Below are 12,719 nucleotides of genomic sequence, written 5' to 3' on the forward strand. Positions count from 1 at the left end.
CAGATCAGAGGCAGTAGGGATGACCAGGGATATTATCTTGTGTGTGAATTATACAGTTTTCCTGTCCTGCTAAGCGTTCCAAATGTAATGAGTACTTTGGGTGTCAGGGAAAATGTATGGAGTAAAAAGTACATGATTGTCTTTTGAAATGTATTGAAGTAAAAGTTGTCAAAAATATAAATAGTAAAGTACAGATACCCCCCCAAAAATAGTTGAAAGTACTACTTGAAAATACTTTACACCCTGTAAATAGTCACCAATAGCCAGCCTATGCCCAGTTCCCTGCCCTGAACTTAGTCACTGTTACTAGACAGTTACAACCTGGTACTCTACCCTGCACCTTTTAGAGACTGCTGACCAATGTACTGCACATAGTCATTGAGCACTGGTCACTTTAATGTTTACATACTGTTGTTTTACCCACTTCACATGTATTTTACTGTATTCTAGTCATGGCTCATCCTGTACAACTACTGCTGTACACACCTTTTAAATTCCTATACTGTCCAAATACTCTATATACACGCACACACACACACCATCATATATATTTATATTACAGAATCATTGCTTGTTCAGGTATTTGCTTAAAATGTCTGATTTATTTTTTGGGTTTTGTGTGTATTGTTCGGTATTACTGCACCTATGATAACATCTGCAAAATATGTTTAGGCGACCAATAAAATGTGATTTGATTTTGAAATAGTGTGACTACACCACCTAGTGGTATTGGATAGATCACAAAAAGGAAGTTACCTCAGAGCTGTTTGTGACGTATAAACTGGAAAACGAAACTGAAGACACTGGATTTCCCAAGAAAGCATTCGCTTGATAGCACATATATAGAGAGATATATCGGTTTGAATTTTATGCGAGTTTCTGTAGTCACGGTCGACACACTTCATATTTTTTGCATAATATATCTTAATGATAATTACCATTACCTTTACTTTAATCCAGACAATACTGATTCGTGAACTTCGGCACACTGTCCGAAGACGAGGTAAGATCACCTTTAAATGAGCAATTCTTTGTTAGCACTATATCGTTATTCAATCTAATGCAAATGTCAATTACCTGTGTGTGTGTGGGAAAGTGACACAATCAAATCGAAGTCTGTTATTACACGCTACAATCTCTTGGAATGATTTATTGCGGTCCTGAACTAGCAAAGAGTATTTAGGATTACCCATAACATGCACAATGAATACATTTATGATACAGATACAGTGGAGTAGCATTTCTTTGAAATCCATAATCTACGATGATACACAGCCTAAACCAGAATCCTAACAGTTTTAAAATACATGGATAGATCCATAGATGTGTAATTTGTGTTGAATTGCTCAAATTATTTTTTACACAAAGTATACTCAACCCGTTTTATCATTTCTGTACCGTCTAATCTGAATACTAGGCTATATTTTGATTATCTTTGATTTTAAAACGCGTGTATTTTTGTAATATGATGACGCCTATGACTGTTACTTTATCTTTTATTCATTCTATCGCTTTTATCATTTGCAGTCTGTGAATGTAAATGCATGTGTGTTTTTTTTCTCATCTTTTTTTAAAGGGAGTATTCAAAAATAAATCTGTGATTTACAGAAAGATACTGACTATACTGACCACAATTTATTTTATACATATTGTTCCCAGTTCACACAGGCTGTCACAATGCTGTTCTTTAACTCTTTTAGATTAAGACATGTCTCAATCCAAACCGCTCCTCATCCCTTGGCTGCGCGAACAGATAAATAGTGGCCGGTATCCCGGGGTTACCTGGACCAATCAGGAGCAAACAGAGTTCTGCATCCCTTGGAAACATGCTTTGAGGCAGGATTCCTGCAGCGATGATGTACTTATTTTCAAGGTAAAGTCAATATCTCGCTCCTCACTTAAAAAATAAATAAGAACAGTGTTACTCACCATTTACTGCTCCCAAAACTTAAAGCAAAGTTCCTCCCAAAAACTATATTTTGGTACAGTATTTGTTTCATTAGTCCATTGTTTATAGTCCCAAAATGTGTTGCATGTCAGCAATCAAGTTTTCAAGATAAATAACTTTCAAAAATACGATATGATACGGTATGATACAGCCCCCACTTCTCTCCTTAGGCGTGGGCTGAGGTTAGCAATGGTAGGGTTCAAGGCGACCACTCCATTTGGAAGAGAAACTTCCGTTCTGCCCTCCGAGCCAAGGGGTTCAAAATGCTTCTTGACAACAAAAATGATGCAGCCAACCCCAACAAACTGTTCCAGTGGCCAGATGAGGCACCTACAGGAGGTAAAGCACCAACCCAAAAAATACAAAGGAAAACAATTCAATGCTTGGTTTATTATTAAAACAATGACATATGGGTGTGACATAGGAGTTAAATATGAGTCAAATAGAACACGTTCTCTTTAATATACAGTAAATGGCCAAGAGATAAACATTTACTGAAAGTTGCAAAAATATTACATATCTAAATGGAGACATACGTTAGTAGCAGAACTTCAGTTCTGAAACAACATGAAATGACACTCAATCATTTTGTTTTCAAACTTGTGCATCTCTAAAGGATCTCAGCACCCAGAACATGATCTGTATCAAGATCCCAGTCCATTACAAGAAGTGAGTGTGCTTATAAGAATTCTCACTTGTGAATGGAATGCAGTACCTGTACTGTAAAATCTTTTTTAAACACCACTTCTTTTTCCCCAACTCTTTTAGAGTCATGGTCTACCATGTTTTAATGACCTTTACCTTGCAACAGAAGAAACTGTATACACAGGTAATGCAGATAAAAGTTTGTGACAATTTAACGACAATCTTTCAGGAAATGGATGATATTTAATGCAATCTAAAAGTAGGGTAAATGTACATTTATGAAATGTACTATGTCTCTTTTGTTATCTCATGTTATGTCTTCACTCATCTTTCCCACAACTACTCACCAGCAGAGGGGATCTCAACCACTATCAACCAGGATATACTTCAGAAATGTCTGCAAGGGTTGTACATTGAACAAACAGGTGGGAACCAACCGTTCCAATGTGGCACTCTAGACCAGCAACAGGTTAATCGCGAGCTACCAGTAGTTATGAAAAATATATTTCACAGCAGTTGCATCGGTGCAATGATTCTATACACTATACTTGATTGTTTCGTCACCTAAACTGAAATTAGGTGAACTATTAGGATTTTATCAACCAGGAAATAACGGAGTGGTTTCAGCATAGTGCATCTTTTAAGCCTTTTTTTTGCTAGGGCAACCAGTTGTAATGGAGGATGCTGTGTTGCCCCCGCAACCGGTGTATCCAATGGATGGAGCTGTCGGTGGTGCCCATGAACAGCAGGTGGTGGAGCAGTTAACAAATGAATTGTCCAGAACCATGGTGGGCGAACATTTTAGTAAGTTATGAATATTATTAGATTTCTACTTGTGGGTGCTAGGATTGAAGTTAATGCCAATTGGCTTCTCTTCACACAGTAGTTGGTGTCAATAGTCTATCTTTGAAAAACATATAATTATAAATTATAATTGGGCGTGCCAATGTTAATAGTTTAAATGCTTATAGGGCTGCTCACGATTTTGTTCAGCAGGCACACAATCTGTGTTCTACATGAACAAGTTTAACATCCTTCTTCCCTCCATTTCAAAATGTTTTTTTTGCTACTGAAACAACCCTGTTTTGTTATGGGAGTGCCACTCCCGTTGGGTTACCCATGATTTCAATGTTGTATCTAGACAGTATATGGTCATGCACAGAACACTATCTTTCCCCAGGTTTAGTTGTTCCTCTCATCTTGACAACAATCTATTATTTTCCTTTCTTTCCCTAGAAACTCACTTCAGGGTTTCTGTGTACTACCGGGGAGTGAAGATGCCTGAGCAGCTGGTTGAGAACGAGGCAGGGTTCAGATTAGTCTACAGGTAAAATGGCATATAGCACAGCTAGGCTACATGTTTGTAATTTTTGTTGTTGTCTATTGTATGTTTGGTTATGAACCCAGGACAATTAGCCCTGACTAATTGGTAGCTCTGTCTCTACTAGACCTGAACTTACACAACCGCTTCTGGACCCAGATTCTGGCCTGAATCTGGTCTCTCTGCCCAGTCCACCGCCTGTCCAGGACGAAACTCAGGCCAAACTGACCCAAGATATCCTGGCTCTCCTGGGAGAGGGCCTGGAGGTGGGTGCCTCCGGGTCCATCATCTACGGACTCCGTAAGGGTGAAATTAAGGCCTTCTGGAGCCTTGACAAGTTTGACAATAGCAGGAGGCCCCAGGGAGTGTCCAAATGCCCGGAACCACTATATCAGGTCAAGGACTTCTATGGAGGTGAAAGAGGAAAATATATACTGAGACTGATTTATTTTTTTAGAAAGGAGGCATGATAAAAATGTTTTTTTAAATAATTTCAGAGAAACTTATTAAAGGGGAAGTTCAGTATTTACTAAATGTAAGATGGTTCCTCAACCTTAAAGTAGTCTATGGGCCAGGAGAAAGTGTACTAACTTTAGCCACCGCTAGCTAAAGATCAATGGGAGTGATGGGAGCAACCTTGCAATCTTCTAAACGGATTGGCAGCGTGACCAGATTATCTCGACACCTCTTCCCGATAGCTAAACAGCCGTCCCTACCTTCTGCGCATATGCTACTTCACAAACAATTTTTCTATGTAGCTCCTCTGCTCCCTCCACTGCTGCTTCTGGCGCTCTTCCTGTTCTCATCCAATTATTTTCTCTGCTGTAACTATAAATGACATGATTGACATGTTGTAAAAACTCAACAGCGCACGCCACTAGGCAAAATATGTGCTTTGTTTGAAACAAAACACAGATAGGCAACAGTTTAACACCATCTGCTAAAAAAATTGGTCACGAAACAACACTACGTAATTCAAGAAGATCTAAATGCATATTCCCATAAAACTGAATGAGATTATATGGTTGTCATGCAGATGCTACATGGAGATTTCACTGGTAAAACGTAAATAATTATCGCTCATGATTGACAATGAGAAAGGGGTGCCTTGGTTCAAATTAATCATATCTGGTCTAGAGTTTGTGTGGGTCGTTTGTAGAAAGGGAATTCAAGGAATTGTTCCTACTTCCCTAATTAGCTACAGTTTAAGTCAGAAGTGTACATACACTTAGGTTGGAGTCATTAACTTGTTTTTCAACCACAAATTATTTATAATTCACTGTATCACAATTCCAGTGGGTCAGAAGTTTACATACACTAAGTTGACTGTGCCTTTAAACAGCTTGGAAAATTCCAGAAAATTATGTCATGGCTTTACAAGCTTCTGATTAGGCTAATTGACATCATTTGAGTCAATTGGAGGTGTACCTGTGGATGTATTTCAAGTCCTACCTTCAAACTCAGTGCCTCTTTGCTTGACATCATGGGAAAATCAAAAGAAATCAGCCAAGACCTCAGAAAAAAAAATGTAGACCTCCACAAGTCTGGTTCATCCTTGGGAGCAATTTCCAAATGCCTGTACACACAATAGTACGCAAGTATAAACACCATGGGACCATGCAGCTGTCATACCGCTCAGGAAGGAGACGCATTCTGTCTCCTAGAGATGAATGTACTTTGGTGCGAAAAGTGCAAATCAATCCTAGAATAACTGCAAAGGACCTTGTGAAGATACTGGAGGAAACGGGTACAAAAGCATCTATATTCACAGTAAAACGAGTCCTATATCGACATAACCTGAAAGGCCGCTCAGCAAGGAAGGAGCCACTGCTCCCGAAACCGCCATAAAAAAGCCAGACTGTACATGGGGACAAATATCTTAGTTTTTGGAGAAATGTCCTCTGGTCTTTTGAAACAAAAATAGAACTGTTTGGCCATAATGACCATCATTATGTTTGGAGGAAAAAGGGGGAGGCTTGCAAGCTGAAGAACACCATCCCAACTGTGAAGCACGGTGGTAGCAGTATCATGTTGTGGGGGTGCTTTGCTGAAGGAGAGACTGGTGCACTTCACAAAATAGATGGCATCATGAGGAAGGACAATTATGTGGATATATTGAAGCAACATCTCACAACATCAGTCAGCATGTTAAAACTTGGTCGCAAATGGGTCTTCCAAAAGGACAATGACCCCAAGCATACTTCCAAAGTTGTGTCAAAATGGCTTAAGGACAACAAAGTCAAGGTATTGGAGTGGCCACCACAAATCCCTGACCTTAATCCCATAGAACATTTTTGGGAAGAACTGAAAAAGCATGTGTGAGCAAGGAGGCCTACAAACCTGACTCAGTTACAACTGCTCTGTCAGGAGGAATGGGTCAAAATTCACCCAACTTATTATGGGAAGCTTGTGGAAGGCTACCCAAAATGTTTGACCCAAGTTAAACAATTTCAAGGCAATGCTTCCAAATACTAATTGAGTGTATGTAAACTTCTGACCCACTGTGAATGTGATGAAATAAATAAAAGCTGAAATAAATAATTCTCTACTATTATTCTGACATTTCACATGCTTAAAATAAAGTGATGATCCTGACCTAAGACAGGGAATTTTTACTCTGATTAATTGTCAGGAATTGTGAAGTACTGAGTTAAAATCTATTTGGCTAAGGACTTCAACGTTAAGTAAAGTTCTATGGTTCAAAAATATTTTGGTCTGTAGGCTATGGTTTAGGCCTATCTGACAAATAGGCTACAGATTTGAAAACAATGCAGCACCCTACCTATGTTGATTTTGATCATGGGGATGTATGTAGCCCAGGCTACTGCTGGAAAACTTGAGGAATGCGGCAGCTCCGAGTTTCAAGAGAGAGTACAACTGTTTAGAATAGACAACTTTCAGGGTTGGAACCTTTTTTTTTGTTTTCTTTTTTTTCTTTAACTTTTAATCAACTAGGCAAGTCAGTTAAGAACAAATTCTTATTTACAATGACTGTCTAAACCGGACGACTCTGTGCCGCTGCGTCACCCGGGAGCCCTGTTAGGAACATCTAACAATAAGTTGTAAAATACTGAACTTCCCCTTTTATAGGTTTGAGAGGGAGTGATTCAGTCTTTCAGGTAGATGTGTAGTTCTCTGGCATTGACCTTCGAATCCCTTCACCCTCTTTCCTTCTTTCTCCAGGGCTGTTGAAGTTCATAAACAACGAAGGAAAATGTCCTCCCTTTTCTCTATTCTTCTGTCTGGGAGAGAAGTGGCCAGACCCGGACAACAGACCCTGGGAGAAGAAACTGGTCATGGTCGAGGTAAGACACACACAGTCATAAGCAGGCCTTGTGAACTTGGCATAATTTTGTTTAGTAATACATAATTCTTGTTATCTTGCCTTCCTCCTCTGCTCGAGGTTTACCTACGCTTGTTAGTTACCTACGATGTGCACTATTAGCGGTAGTGACAAGCAGAATGGTTTCTGTTTTCTCACAGACATGATTCAAACAGTTTTAGAAACTAGTGAAAACTAGTGTTTTCTATCCAAATCTACGAATAATATGCATATCTTATATTCTTGGCATGAGTATCAGGAAGTTTAAATTGGGCACGCTATTTATCCAAAAGTGAAAATTCTTCCCCCTAGCCCCAAGAGGTTTTAACCAAGGTAGTCGTCTTGCCTATTTGTCTCTTTCTCTCTTGCATCAAAAGGTTGTCTCCTCCATTTATATCTCACTGGGTTGGGTTTTTTTAGTCTTCAAATATCCACTATTTCTAATGTGTCCATAATATTTGTGATTTCATTAAGGGCACAGTGATGATAGTTTTTGGAGTGATTTCCTTTATGGTCCATTGAGGTACTTAACACTGTGTTATAGTCACCTACCATAATGATTTGATCATTTGTTGCCTGTAAGTTCAATAAATTGGTATAAATATTTTAGATAAGTATGGATCATCCTGATTTGGATCATATAGATTAATGAGCCAAATCTATTTTTCGTCCACTTTCGTATTCAAAAAGATCCACCTTCCTTGCGAATCATTCCTGATTATTTTTTACATTCAGATCGACATTTTTGATAATTAATATCATCACACCTTTTGAGTTCCTTTGTCCATGACAGAATATTATTTCACAACCCCATTCCTTTTTCCACACAACTTCATCTAAGGATGTGGAGTGAGTTTCCTGTAAACAGTATATGTTATATTCCTTTTCCTTTAGCCACGTTTATAACCTGCTAAACCATTACAATCATAACTGGCTATACTTATTTCACCCCTTACCATAACTCAATACTATTCTCAGTCTAAATTGACCATAATTAGTGCTTGTGAAGTTACTGCCATAAGAGGTATTTTGACGGTCAAAATTAGAGCTTTCAAATGTCTTATATTTAGAATTCAAGAAATAGGTTCTAGCAATATTTGTTTTATTCCCTTGCCTGATGCCTTGCTCAAACAATTATTGCCTGATGGTCTTCCCTGATGTTTTCCCGAACTTACCAGTACCTTTTTGATGCAATGTTTGTTTTTTGTTTTTACACCTTTTAAAATATCCAAGTCATTTGACATCTTTTCTTATTAGCCTTATAAACTTAGGGGCGGCAGGATAGTCTAGTGCTTAGAGCGTTGGACTAGTAACTGGAAGGTTGCAAGTTCAAATCCCAGAGCTGATAAGGTACAAATCTGTTGTTCTGCCCCTGAACGGGCAGTTAAACCACTGTTCCTAGGCCGTCATTGAAAATAAGAATTTGTTCTTAACTGACTTGCCTAGTTAAATAAAGGTAAAATAAATAGAAACCTGGTTGCTGTTTGTATCTGCGCTAGAAAGGTTAAAAAGGCAAAAAATATATTGGTATTGGTCGATATCGCAAATTGTTTTACTGATATACAAAACATGACCAAAATTTATATTGACACTTGCTCGTCGAACATCTCATTCCAAAATCATGGGCATTAATGTAGAGTTGGTCCCCCCTTTGCTGCTATAACAGCCTCTACTCTTCTGGGAAGGCTAACCACTAGATGTTGGAACATTGCTGCAGGGACTTGCTTCCATTCAGCCAAAAGAGCATTACTAAGGTCGGGGCACTGATGTTGGGCAATTAGGCCTGGTTCATGGCCAGCGTTCCAATTCATCCCGAAAGTATTCAGTGGGGCTGAGGTCAGTGCTCTGTGCAGGCCAGTCAAGTTCTTCCACACTAATTACGACAAACCATTTCTGCATGGACCTCGCTTTGTGCATGGGGGCATTGTCATGCTGAATAGAAAAGGGCCTTCTCCAAACTGTTGCAACAAATTTGGAACACAGAATTGTCTAGAATGTCATTGTATGCTGTATCGTTAAGATTTCCCTTCACTGGAACTAAAGGGCCCAGCCCTAGGCCATTATTCCTCCTCCATCAAACTTTACCGTTGGCACTATGCATTCGGGCAGGTAGTGTTCTCCTGGCATCCGCCAAAACCAGATTCATCAGTCCAAGAATGCTTTTCCACTTCTCCAGAGTCCAATGGCGGTGAGCTTTACACCACTCCAGCCGACACTTGGCATAGCGCATTGTGGTCTTAGGCTTGTGTGCGGATGCTCGGCCATGGAAACCCATTTCATGAAGCTCTGCCAACGAAGAGTTATCGTGATGAAGTTGCTTCCAGAGGCAGTTTGGAACTTGGTAGTGAGTGTTGCAACCGAGGACAGACTATTTTTACGCTGTTAGGTTCTAATTATTGTAGTAAGAACTTAACGGACACTGTGAAAGCTTAAACCAACTTTATTCTTCCCAGAGGATCAAAGAGCTGAATCGACAAAGACTTGATTCCACCCGTGGTAGTATACATATCCCACTTTGGGTTGAGTCTCCTCCTTATCACTAAACATTGCGTCATTATTGCTAGGCAGGGAGCTGAGTGACATGGGCAATAAATGGTTCCTCCTCTTATCAGTACTGCCACATGTGACCGTTTTCCCTGCACCCATCCCCTCCCAGGTTTAAGTACGGCACCTCTCATGTCTCTATTATAACTAATGATTAATAGTTAAATCTCAGAAATCCAAACCAATCAACGTGCCACACGTTTCAGCACTCGGCGGTCGCGTACTGTGAGTCCGCCTCTGCACACACTCCATTAGGTGTTTGGAAGTGAGATTCTGTTTTGTTTCCTCTGCATGTTTTTTTTTTAACTCATACGCTTTCTATCAGGTGGTGTTAACCGCTCTGGAGCTACTGAAGTCAATGGCGGTGGAAGGTGGTGCCTCCTCTCTGCAGTCTGTGGAACTGCAGCTGTCCTTGCAGGAGTCCCTGCAGGAGATGATGGACTTGTGCTAAAGAGGGACTGATCCACCTACTGTAAAATACTGAGTATCCATTCTGTCTTAACGTTTACTATTTTGTGTGACCATATTTGATCAACTGTTCAGAACCAAAACAACCGTATGTGAGGGGGGAATGGGTTAAATAAGCATTTAAGTTTAATGTCTAATAGGGAACCTCACTCTGTTTTGGGGTTTTTCAATGATACTGTAATCAACAAGGCATGCAGGGTTCTAAATTGCAACTATTTTGGTCACATATGCTTCTTAATATTTTGCTGTGTGACCTGTATTTTTTTATTTGGGAGCACCAGTGTGCTGGTGCTGATTGCACACGTAGACTACAGAAACACCGCTAACCAAACAACAGTCTATGTATTGCTGTTGGTTGCTACACTCAAAATGTAAACTTCTTAGATTTGTCCTGACCTCAAAGGTGCCCTCATGATGTGGTTTAATTTAGGACAAAACGGAATTAGCCAACAAAAATGCCCAAACTATGTAGAAGCCTAATATTCTTCTCATGTAGTTTCAATGACAGGTATTTGTATAAATTTTAGCTTTTTATAATAAACAAATGTGTTTACAGGGTTACCTATTCGTTTCTAGGGCACAACATGTGCTTCAGAAGTTGTTTGAATTCTACACCTGCATTGCTTGCTGTTTGGGGTTTTAGGCGGGGTTTCTGTACAGCACCTTGAGATATCAACTGATGTACGAAGGGCTATATAAATACATTTGATTTGATTTGATATAGGCTATATCCACTTTTCTGGTGCTTTTAAATGTTATGTTGTGCTCCTAACTTTTTCAAATTGTGAGCACCAGTTCATGATTATTAATTGAGGATAAATATCAAATCAAGCACAGTTATTAAACTGTTATTAAACAGTTATCTAAACTGGAGAGGTAATGCATAGGCATGGCATCTATTTCACTTAAGTCTTAATAAATAATAACTGTAATATGGTACAATGGATTTCACACCTTTATTTAAAGGTCGACTGGCCAATAGCATGTATGAGATTGAATGCATCACGCATCACTCATCATAACTATCTCATCTCGTTTTCAAAACCAATATACATAAGACAAGACTTAACTGTATGCTGCGGTGAGACTAATTCAGACTACAATAAATAAAAAATACCTTTTAAAAATGTGTTTTAATCTACATCACTTTCTTCACTCTATCATTGTAGCTGACCAAAAATACAATTTATGGAATATTGATATATTTGCACACAGCTTCCCTTCAGGATTCACTCCCTGCCTGGATAATGTTGTCCCTGTGGACCAATGAGAAGAAACCATGATCGAGAAACAGTAGTGCTGACAGTAGGCACTTGTAGATTTGGGAGGATTGGTAAAGCATTATGATAAAAGGCTGGGTTTAGATGTCGCCATATTGCTTACACCTATCCAATCCTCTCAGATCTATAAGCGTGGTAGGGAGTAGGGTCAAGGGATCGATTTTGGGATTCAGAAAGTATGTCCAAGAAAAATGTGGCTGACTTGACTGAAAGGTAGACAAAATGAAGCTGCTGGGTAGGGTATAGACCTGTGTAATTGTGTACTACAGTGCCTTCATAAACTATTCACACCCCTTTACTTTTTTTCACATTTTGTTGTTAGAAAGTGGGATTATAAAGTATGTCATTTTTTTGTCAAAAACTAGACAAAATATTCTGTCAAAGTGCAAGAAAATGAAAACATTTAAAAATGGAAAATAAAACTATCTTGATTTAGATAAGTAGTCAACCCCTGAGTCAATACATGTTTGAATCACTCTGATAGTGATTACAGCTGTGAGTCTTTCTGTGTAAGTTACTTCAACTTTTGAACACCTAAATTGTTCAATATTTAGTTGTTGATCGTTGCTAGACAGCCATTTTCATGTCTTGCCATATATTTTCAAGCCAAATTTAAGTCAACTGTAGCCAGGCCACTCACGAACATTCAGTGTTGTCTTGGTAAGGAACTCCAGTGTACATTTGGCCTTGTGTTTTAGGACAAAAATGTGTTTCTTTGCAAATGTTTTGCAGTATTACTTTAGTGCCTTTATTGCATTTTTTTTGAATATTTTTATTTACAGGCTTCCTTTTCACTCTGTCAATTAGTTTGTATTGTGGAGTAACTACAATGTTGTTGATCCATCTTCAGTTTTCTCGTATCACAGCCATTAACCCTCTAGAGATGCTACTCCTCTTGCACTGTTTAAACTAGAAAGGCCATTCAAACTTTAAAACATGTGAACTGATCTGGATTAGATTGCTTGCATACAACCTTTTGATACTATTTATACTTAAAAGTATTCAAAAGTATGAATACTTTCTGAGGGGATGTAAACACTTATTGCAAGCAGTGAGTCCATGCAACTTATTATGTAACTTATTAAGCAGTCCTGAACTTATTTAGGCTTGCCATAACAAAAGGGTTGAATACTTATTGAGTCAAGACATTTGTGTTTCATTTTAAATTTTTGGAAACATCATTCCACTTTG

At 38.8% G+C, this 12,719-nt stretch overlaps 1 protein-coding gene across 5 annotated transcripts; it reads left to right on the forward strand.

Moving 5' to 3' along the window:
* The first annotated feature begins 788 nt into the window (after positions 1 to 788).
* Positions 789 to 11,965, forward strand: irf3 (interferon regulatory factor 3). Of its 5 annotated transcripts, none has more exons than XM_046369409.1 (11): positions 789 to 1,003; positions 1,701 to 1,873; positions 2,119 to 2,287; positions 2,565 to 2,617; positions 2,717 to 2,777; positions 2,944 to 3,018; positions 3,254 to 3,397; positions 3,830 to 3,920; positions 4,042 to 4,328; positions 7,098 to 7,219; positions 10,106 to 11,965. In XM_046369409.1, exons 2-11 carry the CDS (start codon positions 1,709 to 1,711, stop codon positions 10,229 to 10,231), a joined length of 1,293 nt encoding a protein of 430 aa, XP_046225365.1. In that variant the 5' UTR covers positions 789 to 1,003; positions 1,701 to 1,708; the 3' UTR covers positions 10,232 to 11,965. The 5 variants fall into 5 exon arrangements, with proteins under 5 accessions (XP_046225365.1, XP_046225369.1, XP_046225367.1 ...); XM_046369413.1 differs by having other exon boundaries at positions 4,042 to 4,214; XM_046369411.1 differs by having other exon boundaries at positions 3,263 to 3,397.
* The last annotated feature ends 754 nt before the right edge of the window (positions 11,966 to 12,719 follow it).

The sequence above is a fragment of the Oncorhynchus gorbuscha genome, linkage group LG11, assembly GCF_021184085.1.
Source record: "Oncorhynchus gorbuscha isolate QuinsamMale2020 ecotype Even-year linkage group LG11, OgorEven_v1.0, whole genome shotgun sequence".
In the NCBI taxonomy this organism is placed as follows: domain Eukaryota; kingdom Metazoa; phylum Chordata; class Actinopteri; order Salmoniformes; family Salmonidae; genus Oncorhynchus; species Oncorhynchus gorbuscha.

Excerpts from the sequence above, each read along its gene's own strand:
- irf3 (XM_046369409.1), top strand. The coding sequence starts at position 1,709 with ATGTCTCAATCCAAACCGCTCCTCATCCCTTGGCTGCGCGAACAGATA. Across the intron at positions 2,288-2,564 it reads AGATGAGGCACCTACAGGAG|GATCTCAGCACCCAGAACAT; the intron begins GTAAAGCACCAA and ends GCATCTCTAAAG. Across the intron at positions 3,398-3,829 it reads CATGGTGGGCGAACATTTTA|AAACTCACTTCAGGGTTTCT; the intron begins GTAAGTTATGAA and ends TTCTTTCCCTAG.